This window comes from Barbus barbus, assembly GCF_936440315.1.
Source record: "Barbus barbus genome assembly, chromosome: 41".
Classification (NCBI taxonomy): Eukaryota; Metazoa; Chordata; class Actinopteri; order Cypriniformes; family Cyprinidae; genus Barbus; species Barbus barbus.
This window is the reverse complement of record NC_136719.1, coordinates 6721049-6739036: the sequence shown is the minus strand read 5'-3', so window position 1 is coordinate 6739036 and position 17988 is coordinate 6721049. Positions and strand designations below refer to the sequence as shown.

Sequence of the window (17988 nt, the reverse complement as noted above, 5' to 3'; positions counted from 1 at the left end):
AATAGTCCAAATCTGGTTTTGATATTGTTCAAATTTTATTTGACTAGGGTGTACTTCTTAGAAAAATGCTTCAGAAACAAGTAATTCTTAAGATTCAGATGTGAAGCAACCATCATTCATACGTGAAGTGCTGCGGCGACAGACCGCCCAGATGTTGTTTGAGAGTTTGAGTGGAGCTTGTCTTGCGGTAGCAATTAACATAACTCTCAAGAACATCATAGTGTGCTATATTTCTTATCTGTCACCAGCAGAGAGTGTTATCTGAGAAAAATGCAGGAAGGATCTTTTCATCAAGGGCAGAAACAAAAAGGACTAGACAAAATTAGATCATATCGGAATACATTATAACTGTAGCAGCCGGCTGTCTACTGGAAACACTGCATGATTGTTTTTTTTTTGTTATGCAATCAGTTTGTAGGGATTGTAAAAAACACTGATTGCAATTTAGAGACGTGTTTCTTCTGGCCCTGGCAATCAATGATAGTCTAGTTCAATCTGACCAGAAAGAACGTATGAATATGAAAGTAAGAAAAGATAAGAGTACACTGGAAAGAACTATTTAAATCTCTGGACAATGGACAATCAGAGACAAACGCTTTTGAGGAAAGGAACAGGTGGCATGCTTTGTGCTGTTGTGCCATCAAATAACACTGTGCCAAAACTGGTGAAAGTCAGAATGATTGGTGAATGCATTTCGTCTGCTGAACAGCCTCTGATGAAGACACCTGATTACTGGTGAGGGTAAAGATGTCCGTCTATGAAAAACATTTAGAATGGAAAGAGTGAGACCAGAGAGGGAGGACAACCCAATTTAAGTAGAGAACAGTGTTCAAATTATACCAAAGCTTCCATTAAGGCCTGGTTTTAGGAAGACAAAAAGTCTGAAAAGTGTTTAACCCTTGAGCTGCACTGAAAATCCTTTTCCTAATTTGGTGTTCCCAATCAAAAATGACTGGTCTTTTTAAAACAAAATAGCTTGTATATCTCACATTATACTTATATTATCACCATATCTTGGATTCAATCTTTTTGTTTTCTTTCAATTAGCACAGGTTTTGTATTTCTTTTGGGAACTGATTGATTGTAGGCTTCATTGATCTGAGCTTATGAGGTGGGTAATTTTGACAATGTTCACTCAAAAACAGAGATGCATAAGCCTACAATCAGTAAATTCCAAAAAGAAATACAAAACGTTTGCTAATTGAAAGAAAAGAAGTAGAAAAAAATATTTAATTCTATATTTGGCAATAACATATTGAGAAATTGGTAACACTTTATTTTAAGGTGTCCTTGTAACATGTTACATGTACTTACTATTATAATTACTATTAGTTATGCATAATTACATGCAAGTAACCATAAACCAAACCCTAATCCCAATCCAGTCACACTTTAGAATAGGTAACACTGGTTAACTATTGTAACGGGGCGAACGAGACGTGAGACGTGCGGATCCAAGTGCAAGCTTTTATTTATAAACAGTCAATAAACTGTTTATAAATTTAAATTTATATCAAAAGTACACACTTTTGTGGCCAGCGGTTTAGACATTAATGGCTGTGTGTTGAGTTATTTTGAGGGGACAACAAATGTACACTGTTATACAAGCTGTACACTCACTACTTTACATTGTAGCAAAGTGTCATTTCTTCAGTGTTGTCACATGAAAATATATAATAAAACATTTACAAAAATGTGAGGTGTGTATTCACTTCTGTGAGATACTGTATATATATATATATATATATATATATATATATATATATATAAAAATATAAAATAAAATATATATATATATATATAAATAAAATGTGTGTTGAGTAGCTTGTTATGGCAGATGTTTGCAAGGGCCTCAGGGTGCTCTCCTGATGGAGACAGGCATATGGAGGAGACAAGCTGATTACGCTAGTGGATGTCTCAGGGAGTTTGTGTGGGTCGCTCTGCTCTAAATGAAGCTGAGTCTCAGAGACTTCCCGTCGGGTTCACAGCGTTAGCTACATCAACATTTAATTGGTTTGTTGAAGACTTATCATTTCTCTGAGCATCACAAATCTGTCTCGTTTAACAAAAAATCATTTCACATTTGATATTCGGTTTGATATGTGTTTTAGCTTTTCTCAGATCTTCATTTTGTGGTATGAAATGAAACACTAAAGCTTTCAATTTTACAACCCCCCTAAATAGCACACAAGCAAAGTGCATTACAAAGCACGTTAAAAATTCATCGAAACATCATGCATTCATTTGTATGAATCCTTTTCAGGAAAAACATCTACGCAAGATTAGTGTTTAAATAAACATGTGGAGCTCGAGTGACGAGCAAGTGACGTCCAAAACATGACAGTGAAGCTAAAAAAAGGATGTTTCCATGCAACTGACTTGCTTTGTTAACTGGAACAAACGATTGCATTGTTTGCTATGATGAAGCAGTGGATCACAGGTTTTTCTCTTCTATTTGTGTGAAATGTTTAAGGCTATTACAGTTGGACGATTGGGTGGTAATTTAGAGAAGAGGTAATAAGGTTTGGTGTTTCAGTAGAAACAGCAATTATAGTGTTGGGAGAATCTGCCTCGCTCTCGGGCTAAATTGCTTTGGTGAGAGGAGGGAGGAGGGTTCGGCAAGGAATGAAGAGGGCAGAATTACTTAGCCTTACTGGGAACCAAAAGAACAAAGCAATTTAGTAGAGTACAGAGGCAACATTGCAGAGGATAAATACCAACAGCAATTGGACTGAAAGGTCAATCTACACCTCCGAATCACTCATGTGAGCATTATGAGTTTTAACAGAGGCCGGTAAAAGAGCAGGAGAAGTCCAGTCTAGAAATCCTCTGATGGGCATCAAGCTGATTGTTAATAGACAACGCTAAATTACTGGGCAGAAGACAGAAAGCTATTACCCTCAATGACATACTGTATATCGTAAATTACTACATTGATATATTTATACTGATAAATGAAACCATATTTGTTGGAGCACTGGTACGTGAGTTGCACAAGACATAAAAGTAGCTGTTGTGTTAAAGCAGACATGGATTCGTCAAATAAAGAGTTGGGTCGTGTCCTGAACCCATTCCCCCATCTCTCGCTCCACTTTCCTGTTAAATCTCTATTGTACTGGTAAAGGGAAAAGGTCCCTAAATAAATCATTTAAAAAATGAACGATACATAATTTAAGAGTTTTAAAATACAATTTTAAGGGTATATGATGTACAGCCTTGGTGAGCATAAGAGATTTATTTTAAAACATAAAAAAAATCCCAAACCTCCAAATCCCCCCAAAAGAATTCTGAACAGAAGTGTAGCTATGTCTCTTTCATGTCATGGTTTCTAGTATCAACACATTAAGGGGCAGTTTTAATAACAGCTTGCACCAACGCAAACTGTCTTTTGGCATTAAAATAGTACTGTCAGATTTTACTAAAGACGTGCAGTGAAAAATTAGCACTGAAAAGGCATGGACACAGTTATTTTTGCGCCTGACCTTACTGAATATGCATTTGTAGGAGTTTCCCTTTCAGACGCAAAAGTTATGGGAGGAGAGTATTCAAATGAATCACGTAATGTGTATTACTAATGTTTGCGCTCGTCAAATTATTGGCATTTGCGCCATTATTTAACATCAAAAAAGCATGTCTTAAACTATTGCAATTATTGTTGCTAGGAGGAGGCACTGCAGAGAACAGAGAGCGCGTGGTAGAAGCAAGAAATAAAGAGGCCACAGTACGTTGAAAAGAACTGGAGGCCAAAAAATGAAGGTTTGCTAGAAGTTTTGATTGAACTGGTATTGCATGACTCCTAGTTGAGGGTTCCAAGTCGTCTTTTATCTCCTGAAGCGAATGAAAAATAACATGGCTTGGCAAATGGAAAAAATCCTCTCACTTCTACAATGCGCTCTGTTCTCTGCGATGCCTATTTTTTTTGGGCGTTAAACAATAGCACAAATGCCAGTAATTTGACGAGCGCAAACGTTAGTAAAACGTGTTGCGTGATTCATTTGAATACTCTTCTTCTATAAATTTTGCGTCTGAAAGGAAAACTCCTACAAATTCATAATAAATAAGGTCAGGCACAAAAATAACTGTCTAGTCTTTTCAGCGCTAATTCGTCACTGCGCATCTTTAGTAAAAACTGACTGTACAATTTTAACGCCAAAAGACGATTTGCTATAAGCTGTTAGTAAAACTGGCCCTTTGTCCATTCTATGGTCAGACTGGCTTTCTCGTTTTTCACCCAATCAATATTTAATATTTTCATTCATGCCAACTGAATCAAATATGACAGGCTGCTATTGACGGCATCTGTTTAGACGTCCAGCGGAAACCCTGCTGGCTGAGAGACACATCTAAGAATAAACTCAGATAAGCTGTGTCCTCCAGCCGTGCCTAACAGTCTCCAGGGGCCAGACTTAACACGCTCTGACAGGTGACGGCAACTATCAGAAACAAACTAATCAGCATTGACGGCACTTTTATTTGACCGTCCTCCTCTCTCGAACACCCTTCACCTGTTTGAACCCTCACCCAGGTCCTCTGTTTGAACCTCAGGTGAGGATTTTTCCTCTGGGTGGCTCAATTAGATTCCTTTATCAAAGCACGGAGACCAGGACTTGGTGAAGTGTTAAATTAAATTGCCCCCTAAGCTGTTGGTAGAATTCCCTGACACAGCGTTTAAGTGGTCTCTAATTCCCTTTCCTTGTTAATGTGGGGTACACTGGGCTTTGACACTTGCTGAGACGGGAGTTCTGAGGACGCATCTGCTCCGAGGAGACCCTCACACTTTGTGTCTTCAACTATGGGTTGTCCTTTGAAACTTTGAAAGTTGTATTTAAGTGAGCTTCAAAAAAAGAGAAACATATAGCTTTTTGTTTCCCAAAAAGACATTTATCCCAAAAGACAGAATACCTAATAACAGAGATATTTGCAGAGAATGATATGTGTGTGTGTGTGTGTGTGTGTGTTTTATTATATATTTCTGGTTCTTAAATTGAATTGGTTGATATATTATATTATATTATATTATATTATGTTGATGCTGATATAGCCTACAGCCATATAACACTGCTACAAGTGTGATATTGCGTTTATACATCAGTTCGACGGCACAAGTGTTCCAAAAAAAAACCCTCTTTTCTTTTCTTTAAAAACCCTCTCTTCTTCTCCTTCCGCCACAGATTCATTTCTCAGTTTGACAGTTTAACAGCTGAGCCCAAGCCGCCATTACTAATTTGAAAATGTCATGTTATGACAACAACATCTCAGATAGTCCAACATCAGATAAAAGTAAACGATAAATGAATGAGTGATCGTTACAAAAGTGTGCATCAAATACATTGAACACAGAAGCTCAGACGTGTGACGCGCTAGAACAAATCTCACTGGTTCTCGTGCGTCACGCATGCACATTTCTTCTTATTATGAATTTAATGGCGGCTGAGCACCATAGGCATAGCTTGTTGTTTGAGCTTGGGGGGCTAAACCAAGCCAGTCGATTTGGTCAGTCAAACTTTTAAATACATTTTAGCGTTTCTGTAGTAAACGTACAAATTCACACTACATGTACAATTTAAGCGGTTTTATTATGCATAGAGCAGCAGCAAGCTTGTGAGGTCATGGCAACCAGATTTGCTGTGCTAGCAATGGACACATCGAATATAATGCACTATAAACATGTTTGCCGGCAGAAACGCAAAGTAGACAAAACCACCACTGGCTCTGCACCCCTTTACCTAAATTCATCACTTCAGACTTACTGTATATACCCTCTATAAGCTTGTGTTCTGCAAATGAACGTCACTTTATTGTACCATCCCAAAGAGGCACAAAATCACTTTCACAGACTTTTAAATGAAATGTTCCCTCCTGGTGGAATGACCTGCCCAACTCAATCCGAGCAGCTGAGTTCAGCCATCTTCGAGAATCGGCTAAAAACACATCTCTTCCATCTTTATTTGACCCTCTAACTCTAGCACTCTCTTTTCTAATTCTATTCTTTTAAAAAAAAACACTAACTAGCTTTTTTTGTATTTTATATATTTGTTTCTTTTTATTTATTATACAATTAACAAAAGCAAAAAAGACGTTAAAAACACTAGCTTGCTCTATTCTTTTTCTAAAAAAATCAAACCTTGCTACTGCATCAAGCCATTTGAGACTTGTTAGCACTTGCATATCATTGCTCTTTTGTTGATTTTGATTGCTTCCATTGTCCTCATTTTTAAGTTGCTTTGGATAAAAATGTCTGCTAAATGACTAAATGTAAATGTACTCTTTGTTTTCCACTTATGTCTCAGAAGACAGAAAAGCACATAAACAAGCATATATATTTAAATTATATTATCACTTTTAGGAAAGTTATAAGGTTAAAATGAAGAGGTTATGCTACATACAATCTTTGAATGAATCTCTGTCCCACATGGGAGATTCTAGTCAACTGCAGCAATAACGATTAACTTAAGAGCAGATGAGGTTGTGTGTTTCAGGTGTTGACCTCTCACCTCTGCTGAGCAGCTGTAGGTTACGCACTTCCTCTCTGACCTGTAGCTGTAGGACCTGCTGCAGTACTTCCTGTCTCATTGTCTCTTGGATTATACCCATCCTCTCCAGCTTCTCTCCATTCAACCGCAACAGGGCACGACCTAAACAAAGTGTGTGAGAGGCAGGATGAATGACAGTTTAAAAAGTCAGTGCCAGCTTTGTAAAATAGCGAGACGGAACAGCAAAGGATTATATCCAGAGGAATTTTGATTAGTAGTATGGAATTGGTTTACATTTGTTTAAATCCCCACAGAAGCCATCAAATTAATGTCACAAGTCTTGCCAACAGAACAAGACAAGAAAAAGTCTTGCAGATGTCCTGCTGCTTTCTGAATATGAAACCAGTAGCCAGAGATTTAATAAGGCTTTCCCTTTGTGCTGTACAATTTTAGCTTTGCTTCTTTCCAAAACACCCCAGTTTGGCCAATATATCCTTTTTGGATAAGGCAATACATTGTCGTTGTCTAATCCGAGGTGGTGGATACAACGTCAACTAGAACAAACAAACATATTTCTTTATATAGCACCTTACATACTTAAAATGCAGTTAAAAAAATACAGGAAATAAAAAAAAATACATAAGAAAAATTTCAACAGTATAAAGCAACAAAAGGAATATAAATAAAAATATAAATATTTGCAAAGCTATTAGTCTAATTAAAATGGTCTAATTAAAAAAAGGATATACACTAGCTAAAATTATATACAAACTGTAAATTCTAAAAAATAATATCCTACTTTCTGAAAGCAGAACTGCATGTATACTGGATATGACATTCCCAAAATAGATTGATATAAGCTTTGTGGAGGGAAAGAAAATCCAATTTGGCAATTGTAGTAGAGAGAAATGTTATAAATAAACAAAATAAAAGAAAAATAATACCACAATTTATTTGTATGCCACCTTTCAAACATAAAATGCAGCTCAAAGAGTCACAGGTCAGAATAATAATAACAAAAAAGTGAACAAAAATTAAGAAAAATATGTAAAATACAACAAAATACAAATAAAAAATGTAAGGTTTACATAAACATTTATAATATATAAGTTCTGTCTAATGAAAATGGTCTAAATAAAAAACAGCACAGACTAATTCATCAAAATTAAAATGTTACATTTTACCCAGTGTTTATGTGTGCAATGTATTTTTTTTTTTCATTTTTTTTTTTTTTGCTTATTAGGCTACAATATTGGTAGCTAAGTTGCAACATGCTAAAACCTTACTGAAATCAATTGTGATTTGCATCTCTCATTTCACGTCCCTTGAGAAGTGATATTTCTGTGGCTCATGGAGCCAATGTAGAGCTGTACAAATCTCTTGAAAACTCAATTTCAGTTAGAATGCTAACTCAGAAGGCAGCATCCCATGTAGGCAGTAGACAGCTAGGCAGCTTACTAGTTTTGCAAAAGAGAGTTTATTTACCTCAGCAGTCAGACAGACCGACGGTATAAAGCCTGCATGTACCTCACTGTCTGAGTCCTGTTCTTCAAAAATATCACAAAGCAGGGGAATTTATTGTCATTTGCCCTGAATGTGCTCACTCTAATTAGATGCATAAATCATCTCATTCTCTCTTACAGTATAATCATCCATCCTCATTCTCACCTGGCAAGTACACAGACACTCCCTCACAAGACCGCCACGCATAAAGTTTACGTAACCAGAGTCTATTTTAGGCCACATTAATGAATGTGTTCAATTTCGGCACATATTGCTTTGTGTGATGATTACTAATGAAGTCGGGTTACGTAAGGCCCATTGTGTGACCTTGGATGAGTGTATCGATTTGTGTGGTGTGTGTCCAGGAACATCGGTGCTGGACAGCTATTCCCCTCTGTAAATGAAACATAATGACCTTAATAACAGCTGGCTGTGGCTATTTCTCTGATGATGTAGTGGAATTGGAGAGATGAGTGCAGTGTGGTTTGGGGGTTCAGGGATTAGATGGCGATGATTACATTTTACAGATCGTTTACAGAACTTCATGAGCTGTCCCTTGAGAGAAACCACTACCTGCCGTTTAATTACTTTCTCATAAGTGAGATTCGGTTACAGAAACTTCTATAAGTTCAGACATGGTTAACAAAATGACTCCACTTGGTTAGTCAGTGGTTAGAGGCAGAAAGGTTGACTATCAATTCAGCTAAAAATAGCATGACATGCGTAGTTTTCTTTCATTTGCTGACATATTTCCAATTTAAACAGGAAGTTTGGTTAAAGGCCTATATACTGTAGATATTTGGGTCACATACTATAGCCTCATAACAAAAACATGCCTCTATCCACCTTTTTCTGAACGTGAAAGTCGATTGGAGAGGTGCTTTACATTTCTGGTCTCTGGTGTTTCTAGTCAAATTAACATATTTCACAAGCCGATAATATAACGTTAAACCTGTGCACATTTTTATATTTCAATTCAGTCTATCTTTTTACCCCGTTTTTACTTGGATTTCTATGCCTCTGTTGCCTCTGGCTTGCTTAGTTGGGGACACTTCATTTCCAGCGATATCGTCGACCTGATTGCAAAGACACTATTTAAACTGAACTGAGCTGGATGATGACATCACTGAATTCAATAATGAAATGCCTTTAACTGAAAATATTTTTTTAATCTTTTCATTTTACATTATTGACACTATTTTCCTTTTTTGTTATTCTGCAGTTGCTTTGACACAATTTACATTGTTAAAAGCGCTATATAAATAAAGGTGACTTGACTTGAAGACCAGAACACGAAAGTACCCAAACGGATCTAGTGGCAGTAAAACACCAAAAACTTATTCCTTTTCTCACAAATTATGATTACAGGGCATATCATCGATTAATAAATAGCTATTTATATGCAGTTCCTTGCACAGTACTGTTATGCCTTCAAAATACTTTTTACCAAAGTGCATGATTTGTAAACTCAAACATTTTGAAGTCTGTATCACATATCAGCTCCATATGTGTGGCTTTTTTGATGAAGTAAACTTGCTCAGTAGCGCACCCGGTACAGCATTACTTTTATGAGTCCAGAGTTACGAGTCCTCGAATACAAGTCTGGTGAATCACAAGTCATGATAACAGAGCATGAAAACATGTAAAAGGAAGCTAAATCGCCATGGTTGCCTCAGCAAATTTGATTTTATCTCATTTTTTCTTTTATTAACGTTATAGGTTAGGTTAGATTCTATAGGGCTATAAAAATAGCTGAAAAACTACATTCGAATTTTGTACTTAAATGTTATCAATATTCATATTATATATGAATTTAAAAGGCATAGCGTCATTTAGGGGGGAAAAGCTTTTGGCTTCTCTCCTGAGGCCACAAGAGGGCGCATCGAGCAATGCACGTTTATTCAAAGCAATAAAATAACATGACTACTTGTGAAAAAAGTGCTTACAATAATGTTTTAAATAATATTCACATGTAAAAAACGAGAAACAGTGGGATGGGAAAAATGTTTTTTAAAAGTTGAACTTACATTAATTTTGCATGGCTTTCTGAACATGCGGCTCTCTTGTGTGAGATGTGAGTGCAACTGTGATGGATGTCCCTCTAGAAAATGTGCAAAATATGCTTTCAGTGTGAACAGCTTGGATTCAGTTTTGACATAAACAAGGTCTTCTCCAAATTGATGTTCTCTTTTTTCTGCAATATTAATGGCTAACAAAGACATTAAAATGCAACACTTAAATCATCATCACATCTCGTGTGCCACTGATAAGGCTGCCTTCACACACTACTAAAATTCGAATGCTATGTTTTTGCATTAGAATGTTTGTTTTTTTTTTGTTTTTTTTGACGAATAATCAAAATTCTACTTTTATTTGGCAGCCCTAGATGCTACGACGTTATTTTCAAATGCCTTTTCAAATACTAGACATTTAACTTCTGAACTGCTGAGATACATATAACAACAAACATAAATCGTTGCCAGATTCTGGTTCATCTATTGAATAAAACTGAACGTGCTTTTAGTGCAATTCTCTGGACACTTCACTTTGATAGTGTCGTGAAAGTGTCCAAGAAGCAAAATAATTTTACTTTGCAGAAATTTCATCACAGGCATGTTTTTTCCAATGAGTCTGGGTTGTATTCAGGCCTGCCAGGCTCCAGACCAGCAGGGGGTGCTGATGAGATGCAGAAACAATGCATATTAGCTTGGACTGTTGCCATAATAATCAAGGATGATTATCTACACAGCAAGTGCACAATGACGCTACAATTGCGAGGCAGAGAGACTCGTTGATTATACCGTCGCAATCTCTTTGTGTTGTATTGCGTCACACCACACAGCACGCTTTCAGTGTACAGATGGTGCTAGACATCTGTGTCCAGGTGCCCAGGGCAGGTCAGTGTAATAATCCGTCCTTGGTCCAGACATAATGAATGGCTGGTCTATTTTACGTCACAGTGACACAAGACGCTTATAAAAAAATGAACAGTAGGTGAAGTCGGAGTGTTTGCAGACACTAACAAACTATGACTTGCTACTTGCTACTCTATCAAAGACAGATGGTATTAGTACTTTAATAATTTTAGACAGCATTTTACTGGACAACCCCCCCCCCCCCAAAAAAAACATTTTTCCCCCCAATTGGATACACCCATGAGTGTGAGATCATTAATATTTGTGGTCTGTTTTCCCAGAACTTTACTTGACTCCTAACTTTTATGAGAACACTAACATACAGATGACCTCAAAGCTAACAGACACTGACTAAAAGCTTTCTTCACGAAAAGCAATTTCAATTTTATGTAGTCTTTAATGTGCTTTACTGTACAGTGGAAGAGATCAGCTGCAAAACCGAAGCTATTTTACAGAAATATCTACAGTTAAAGAGATAATGGGGCAGTCGGTATGAGAGGACATCTGTGTGTTTGAACAATAAAGAACAAAGCCCTTAAATGGAATCGCAAGGTGAATCCCAAACAGAGATAGAAAGAGAGAGAGAGAAAAAAGGCCTGAAAGCACCACACAGAAATGGCCCATCCTCAGCATATTACAGTAAATCACAGTAATTCACCAGACACCACTTTATTAAGCTGTGTCCCTTGCCTCTATCTATATATATAATATACAGTATAGAAATCAAAGAGCTTCAAGTGGAAATGGGAAGTGCCTTTTCATTTTGGAAAGGTGATTTTTAAAGTACATTTCAGTAAGATTGTTGAACATATTTGCATGCTATTAAATTGCATTGGCTCAAACTAAGTGAATGTGCTGGGATATCCTCAACTTGTGACTGCAGCTCTCTCTATTATCAAGCTGCTCGTCTCCTTTATGTGATATATATGGATGTGTCACACTTGACGAATCATGTAACACACAAAGAAACAACAAATTATATATGCTAAATCAGAGAAGCATTTGTCAAATTGGCTCAAAAGTTGATATCACGTCTTTTGGAGGGCATCAAACAGTTTTTATAAATGTGAATGATCTAGTGTCAATGGGACCGCTAATACATAGTTTATCATAGCAAATTTTAAGAAATATTTTACAAATAATTAATATAACTATATTTTAATATTTATCTATTTATTCATAGGAAATAGACATTGTCGCACTGGAATAAAAGGGTGGGGGGAAAAAATGACAGTAAAATATTTAACATTGCATCATATGTAATTTTACTGTAAAATACTGTCCACTTTATAGTTTTTGAAAGTAAAAAAAAAACATGAATTACTTTATGGTTAAAAAAGTAAAGCATGACACATAACACAATTAGGCTATATTTGATTAGTTTTGTTTCTTATTTTTGTGTTACGTTTTCTGATTTAGTTATTATTTATTGAATTATTTTGTGTCGTGTGTTACCATATGAATAATTTCTATATAAATATTACACGTTTTGTGGACAAATCACTTACTATGAACTCTAATTCATCAAGTGGCTGTCTATTTTACCACCTGTATTATTACGGTGGTTATCAGTACATTTTAATATACAAATTAGATTTTGGTAGTTCAGACAGATTGGTATATTAACATTATAACACTTAATGAAATATAATGTTATAATTTGTATAATGTACAAGCACCCACACCTGTAACACCTGAAACATTTTCACCATATTTTTTTACATCAAATATTTGGCAACCACAGTTGCCGTTTATTTTTACTGTAAATTTAATAGTATTTTTTGGGGTAGTAAAAATGCATTTACTGTATAAAAACAGGCTACACTACATTATACTGTTTAAATCTCTGTATAAATTACTGGAAAAATGCCAAGTCTAAATGAATACTGTTGTTCTCATTTGCCAAAATCAAACCATCGAATTCAGAATAAATTGAGGACAAATTCATATTCAAGCTAATGTAACAATCTTTCCAAACTGCGCTCTCCATTCATCCATCTTCATGCTAAAAAGCATCAGTCACTGAAGTATATCCTGTTAAGCTTGATGTATAGGCTGTTAAACAAATTGCTAGTGTATTTAACTACTAGGGGATCATGGGGGATTATTGGACAGAGATGCTCCAGTGACCCAGAGCGCTGTGATGGAGCAACCTCCAGTTGCCCCTTGAGGCTTTAGAGGACACGTGAGTCATGGGCCAACACTGACCCAGTTTCCAGCTCCAGGAATTCACACATGGCTGTGGGGACTTCATTCGCTTCCCAGTCATTCACAGCAGGCTGGAAGGAACAATTAGAGCATGGGTGATGCTAATAACGCTGATAATGGAAACGTCCGTAACTAGCCAGAGGTGCTTCTTGAGGTTGATATTTGGACTATTTTGGGGTTTTTCATAAGCTGCATTGTATTTTCCATCTTGATATAGTCCTTCCATTGTTCACAACCTTTTGTAAAGCTCTCTAGTATATATATACACACACACACACACTAATTCAGTGCTTTTAAATTCAGCCCTCCAGAAACCTTTATCCAGGATTGCTGTTTGTCTGAGGCTTTTGTGTATCACAGACAACACAGGTGAACAGAGCAGAAATGAATTCCCTGCAGACGGGTTTAATGTGCTCCCAAATAACACCCTCAGGATAGTGATAGAGGTGCTGTCAAAAACAAGATGAGCTGCAGTAAAGAGGAGACAGAAAAATGGTTTCAAACAGTTGGTCTTAAAAAGCACACTTGGTTATTTCGATTTATCTTACATTTATGACCAAAAAAGACTGAAAGTGGACTGATATATAAATATATCACAAACCGGCAAAATAACCAGGCATGATTGTTATTTTGTGACTTCCTACTAGGTCAATGACAATGTAAGAAAAGAAAATAATATTTGTAAAATCTACTTTAAAAAATCATGTACAAAAGTACATGCAGATTGGGGACTTTTTTTCAAAAACATTTTAAAATACATTTTCAAGGTAATTTTTTTTTTTTTGCAAACTGAACTAACATTGCATTGTCAGAAAAATATAAAAAGATTAAGATCTTTTTTTTTTTACCTTTACACACAGTCACGAAGGCCTTTCCTCTCTTCTATAATGTACATATAATTTACTGTTATTTCTGCACTTTTGATTGAAACACATGACTTAATGCATGCGTTTCAAATTCAAATTCATGACTTAAAGTTTTCTTTTGAAGGCAGTTTAATCACTCTTACATTTTTAACTTAATGCCCCAAAAATTAATCAAAGTGAATTTTGTTTCAGGAATTAAAATCATGCTCATTATAAATGTGTGTGTGTGTATGAATGTATATATATATATATATATATATATATATATATATACAGTGCTGCTTGAAAGTTTGTGAGCCCTTTAGAATTTTCTATATTTCTGCATAAATATGACCCAAAACATAATCAGATTTTCGCACTGAAAATCTGATTATGTCCTGAAAGTCCTGAAAGTAGACGAAGAGAACCGAATCAAACAAATGAGACAAAAATATTTTCTTTGTCATTTATTTATTCAGGAAAATTATCCAATATTGCATATTTGTGAGTGGCAAAAGTATGTGAATCTCTTGGTTTAGCAGTTAATTTAAAGGTGAAATTAGAGTCCATCTGTGCAGAGGGGTTTTCAGTCAGTGCAATGACTATCAAAGTCAGTACGTGACCGGTTTTATTCAAAGAACAGGGATCTATCAAAGTCTGATAATGTTTGTGGAAGTGAATCATGTCACGAATAAAGGAGATAACTGAGGACCTCGGAAAAAAGAGCTGATGTTGCTCATCAGGCTAGAAAAGGTTACAAAACCATCTCTAAAGAGTCTGGACTCCACAAATCCACAGTCAGACAGATTGTGTACAAATGGAGGAGATTCAAGACCACTGTTACCTTCCCGAGAAGTGGTCGACCAACAAAGATCACTCCGAAGCAGAACGTGTAATAATCTGTGAGGTTGCAAAAGTTCCCAGGGTAACTTCTAAGCAACTAAAGGCCTTTCACACATTGGCTAATGTTAATGTTCATGAGAGCCACCATCAGGAGAACACTGAGCAACCATGGTGTGCATGGCAGAGTTGCAAGAAGAAAGCCACTGTTTTCCAAAAAGAAAATTGCTTGCTAAAGATCATATGGACAAGCCAGAGGACTATTGGAGAAAGATTTAATGGATGAAACCAAAATAGAACTTATTGGTTTAAATGAGAAGCTATTATGTTCAGAGAAAAGAACACACTGCATTCCAGCTTAAGAATCTTATCCCATCTGTGAAACATGGTGGTGGTAGTATCATGACTTGGGCCTGTTTTGCTGCATCTTGGTCAGGACAGCCTGCCATCATTGATGGAACAATTAATTCTGAATTATACCAGCAAATTCTAAAGGAAAACCTCAGGACATCTGTTTAAGAACAGAGCCTCAAGAGAACATGGGTCATGCAGCAAGACAACAACCCCAAGCACACAAGTCATTCTACCAAAGAATGGTTAAAGAAGAACAAAGTTAATGTTTTGGAACGGCTGAGTCAAAGTCCAGACCTTAATCCAATTAAAATGTTGTGGAAGGACCTAAGCAAGCAGTTCATAGGAGGAAACCCACCAGCATCACAGAGTTTAAGTGGTTCTGCACTAAGGAATGGGCTAAAACTCCTACATGATTTTGTGCAGGACTGATCAGCATTTACAAGAAACTTGACCTTCACTTACTGCAGCAAAAAGGGTTACACTAGATACTGAAAGCAAAGATTCACATACTTTTGCAACGCACAGATATGTAACTCTAGATAATTTTTCTCAATAAATAAATGACAACGAAAATATTTTTCTTTCACTTGTTTGATTCGGTTTTCTTTGTCTACTTTCAGGACTTATATGAAAAATCTGATGATGTTTTGGGTCATATTTATGCAGAAATATAGAAAATTCTAAAGGGTGCACAAACTTTCAAGCAGCACTGTATATATATACAGACACACACACACACGCTAGATTACACTAAATGACCTTTAAGTTAACAGGCACTGTCACACAGCTACGAAACTGCAATTTTGATTTCATGGGCTCTTTATGGTGCATTTTAAGATGCACTAGTAATTCATGTGGGCACAGTCCAAAGAAATTCACACTTGCAGCTGTTATCTGACTCAAAAGACCAATACCTGTGTTGGAGCAGAAGCACTCTGTGCCTGAAGCAAGCGACGGTCTTGTCTGACATGAGTCAGTGTCTTACAGTGTTTTACAGCAGTGTGTGTAACAGTGCTTCAAGCTACAGTGCCAATGACCCAGGAAAAATGACACACGCAAACACCCACTTACAGACACACACCATCTGACAATGAGGCTTGATAAATGAAGCAATAAATAATAGCGCAGATAATAGAATAAAGCCTCTAGCCGGTGTCGGTGCCCGGATGAATTACTTAAAGGGACATTTGGAGGGGGCAGACATTTGTCACTCCACCTAACTAAATGTAATGCTGATAAAATGAGTGCTTGTGTTCAACCATCACTGAAGGACAGAAAGATCCACGGCTTGCATACACATAACCCTAAAACATCTGAAGTAAAGCGCCGGAACTGCACAAAAACATTAGATCACAATTGATTTCTGTTAGAATAGAAAATGAGCATATTATTTGTTCAAGCCACTGCTGTAAACACTCAATACACATACACATATATAATACTGATTATTCTTGAATTTTTAAATCTTAAAATCATGAAATGACAATGGGTCGGTCTTGTTTTTTTTGGTCAGGATCTATTACTTTTATCAAAAATGAATTTAAATTAAATTTATACATGCAATGACGTGAATACACCTCTTTAATTGACATTTTTAAATTTCTAATTTAATTAAAAAATTATAATAATCTTAATTGAAAAAAAACCCCATAAAAATGTAAGGATGATCCAGCTGTCCAAATTTAAAATAATGAAAATTTAAAAATGAGCATAACATCTTTAGTTCTAAGCAACCAACATGCAGAAACATACATGGGGGACAAAAATGATAAATTATTATTATAAAGGACCTCTATAAATAATAAATTATTAAGGACCTCTGCAGACCTACACATAGAAACATCAGAAACTTGACTTTTAATAACTAGTCTAACTAGTTTAATAACGTACTCGGTTCCTTTCGTAACCTCGGTTCCCTGAGATATGGGAACGAGTACTGCGTCTGTAAGACGCTTGTATGGGAAAAACTCCTTTTTTCCTCTTCAACTGAAGCCTTTTCAATCACGCAGTGAAACTGCACGTCCATTGGTTTGTGCAATGCTATAAAATCGAACCAATGGCTCGGCGGCGGCGCTGAGCGAGCCTATGGCTTTGCAGCCCGCCAAGACGCTACCCCTTCCCGAAGCGCCAAGGACCCCGGCCCAAGATCGCCTTGAATGGGCGGGGCCTCTGGCTATATAAGCCGCTTCGTCGGCGCATCTCAGATTTCTTCGAATGAAGCGACTGAGGCGTGCAGCTCATAGCACGGCCAGGAACACAGTACTCGTTCCCATATCTCAGGGAACCGAGGTTACAATAGTAACCGAGTACGTTCCCTTTCGATATTCCACTCGTACTGCGTCTGTAAGATGCTTGTATGGGAACCAGTACAATCACGCCGTGCTATGACGGGGAATGACTCAAAACCATGACTCACGTGGGAGTAAGACCAAGGGAGTTAATAAAATACACCAAGCACAGGCTGAGCCATCAGGGTCATCCGTGGCCTGGGTGTCGTCCCGTATAGTTGATACTTGGTGTATATATAATATGGACTGTCCAAGTGATGGAGGGACTTGAACAATGTTGGTCAAGTGAACCCATAAGACTGCTTAACTAGCCGGAGGCAGCGAACTAAGCAGAAAGGACTCTGGCCTGCAAGGCAGGGACGTCCAGGTTGTAAAACCTTACAAATATGGACGGCAAGGACCAGCCGGCTGCCTCACAAATTTCAGAAATGGACACCCCGCTGGACCATGTCCAGGAAGAGGCAATGCCTCTGGTGGAATGGGCTCTGACTCCAATGGGGCACTGCAAGCCCAAGGAGGAGTATGCTAGGGTGATAGCATCCACTAACCACCTGGAAATTCT

At 37.0% G+C, this 17988-nt stretch overlaps 1 protein-coding gene across 2 annotated transcripts in view; it reads right to left on the bottom strand.

Moving 5' to 3' along the window:
* The window catches only part of LOC306860448 (sterile alpha motif domain-containing protein 10-like), a 92611-nt gene that overhangs the window by 3509 nt on the left and 71114 nt on the right, over nucleotides 1-17988 (bottom strand). For both annotated transcript variants that reach the window (XM_079402175.1, XM_079402174.1), the window contains one exon: nucleotides 6495-6635. In XM_079402175.1, the coding sequence (XP_079258301.1) occupies nucleotides 6495-6635 (141 nt within the window). The remainder of the gene's footprint in view (nucleotides 1-6494; nucleotides 6636-17988) is intronic.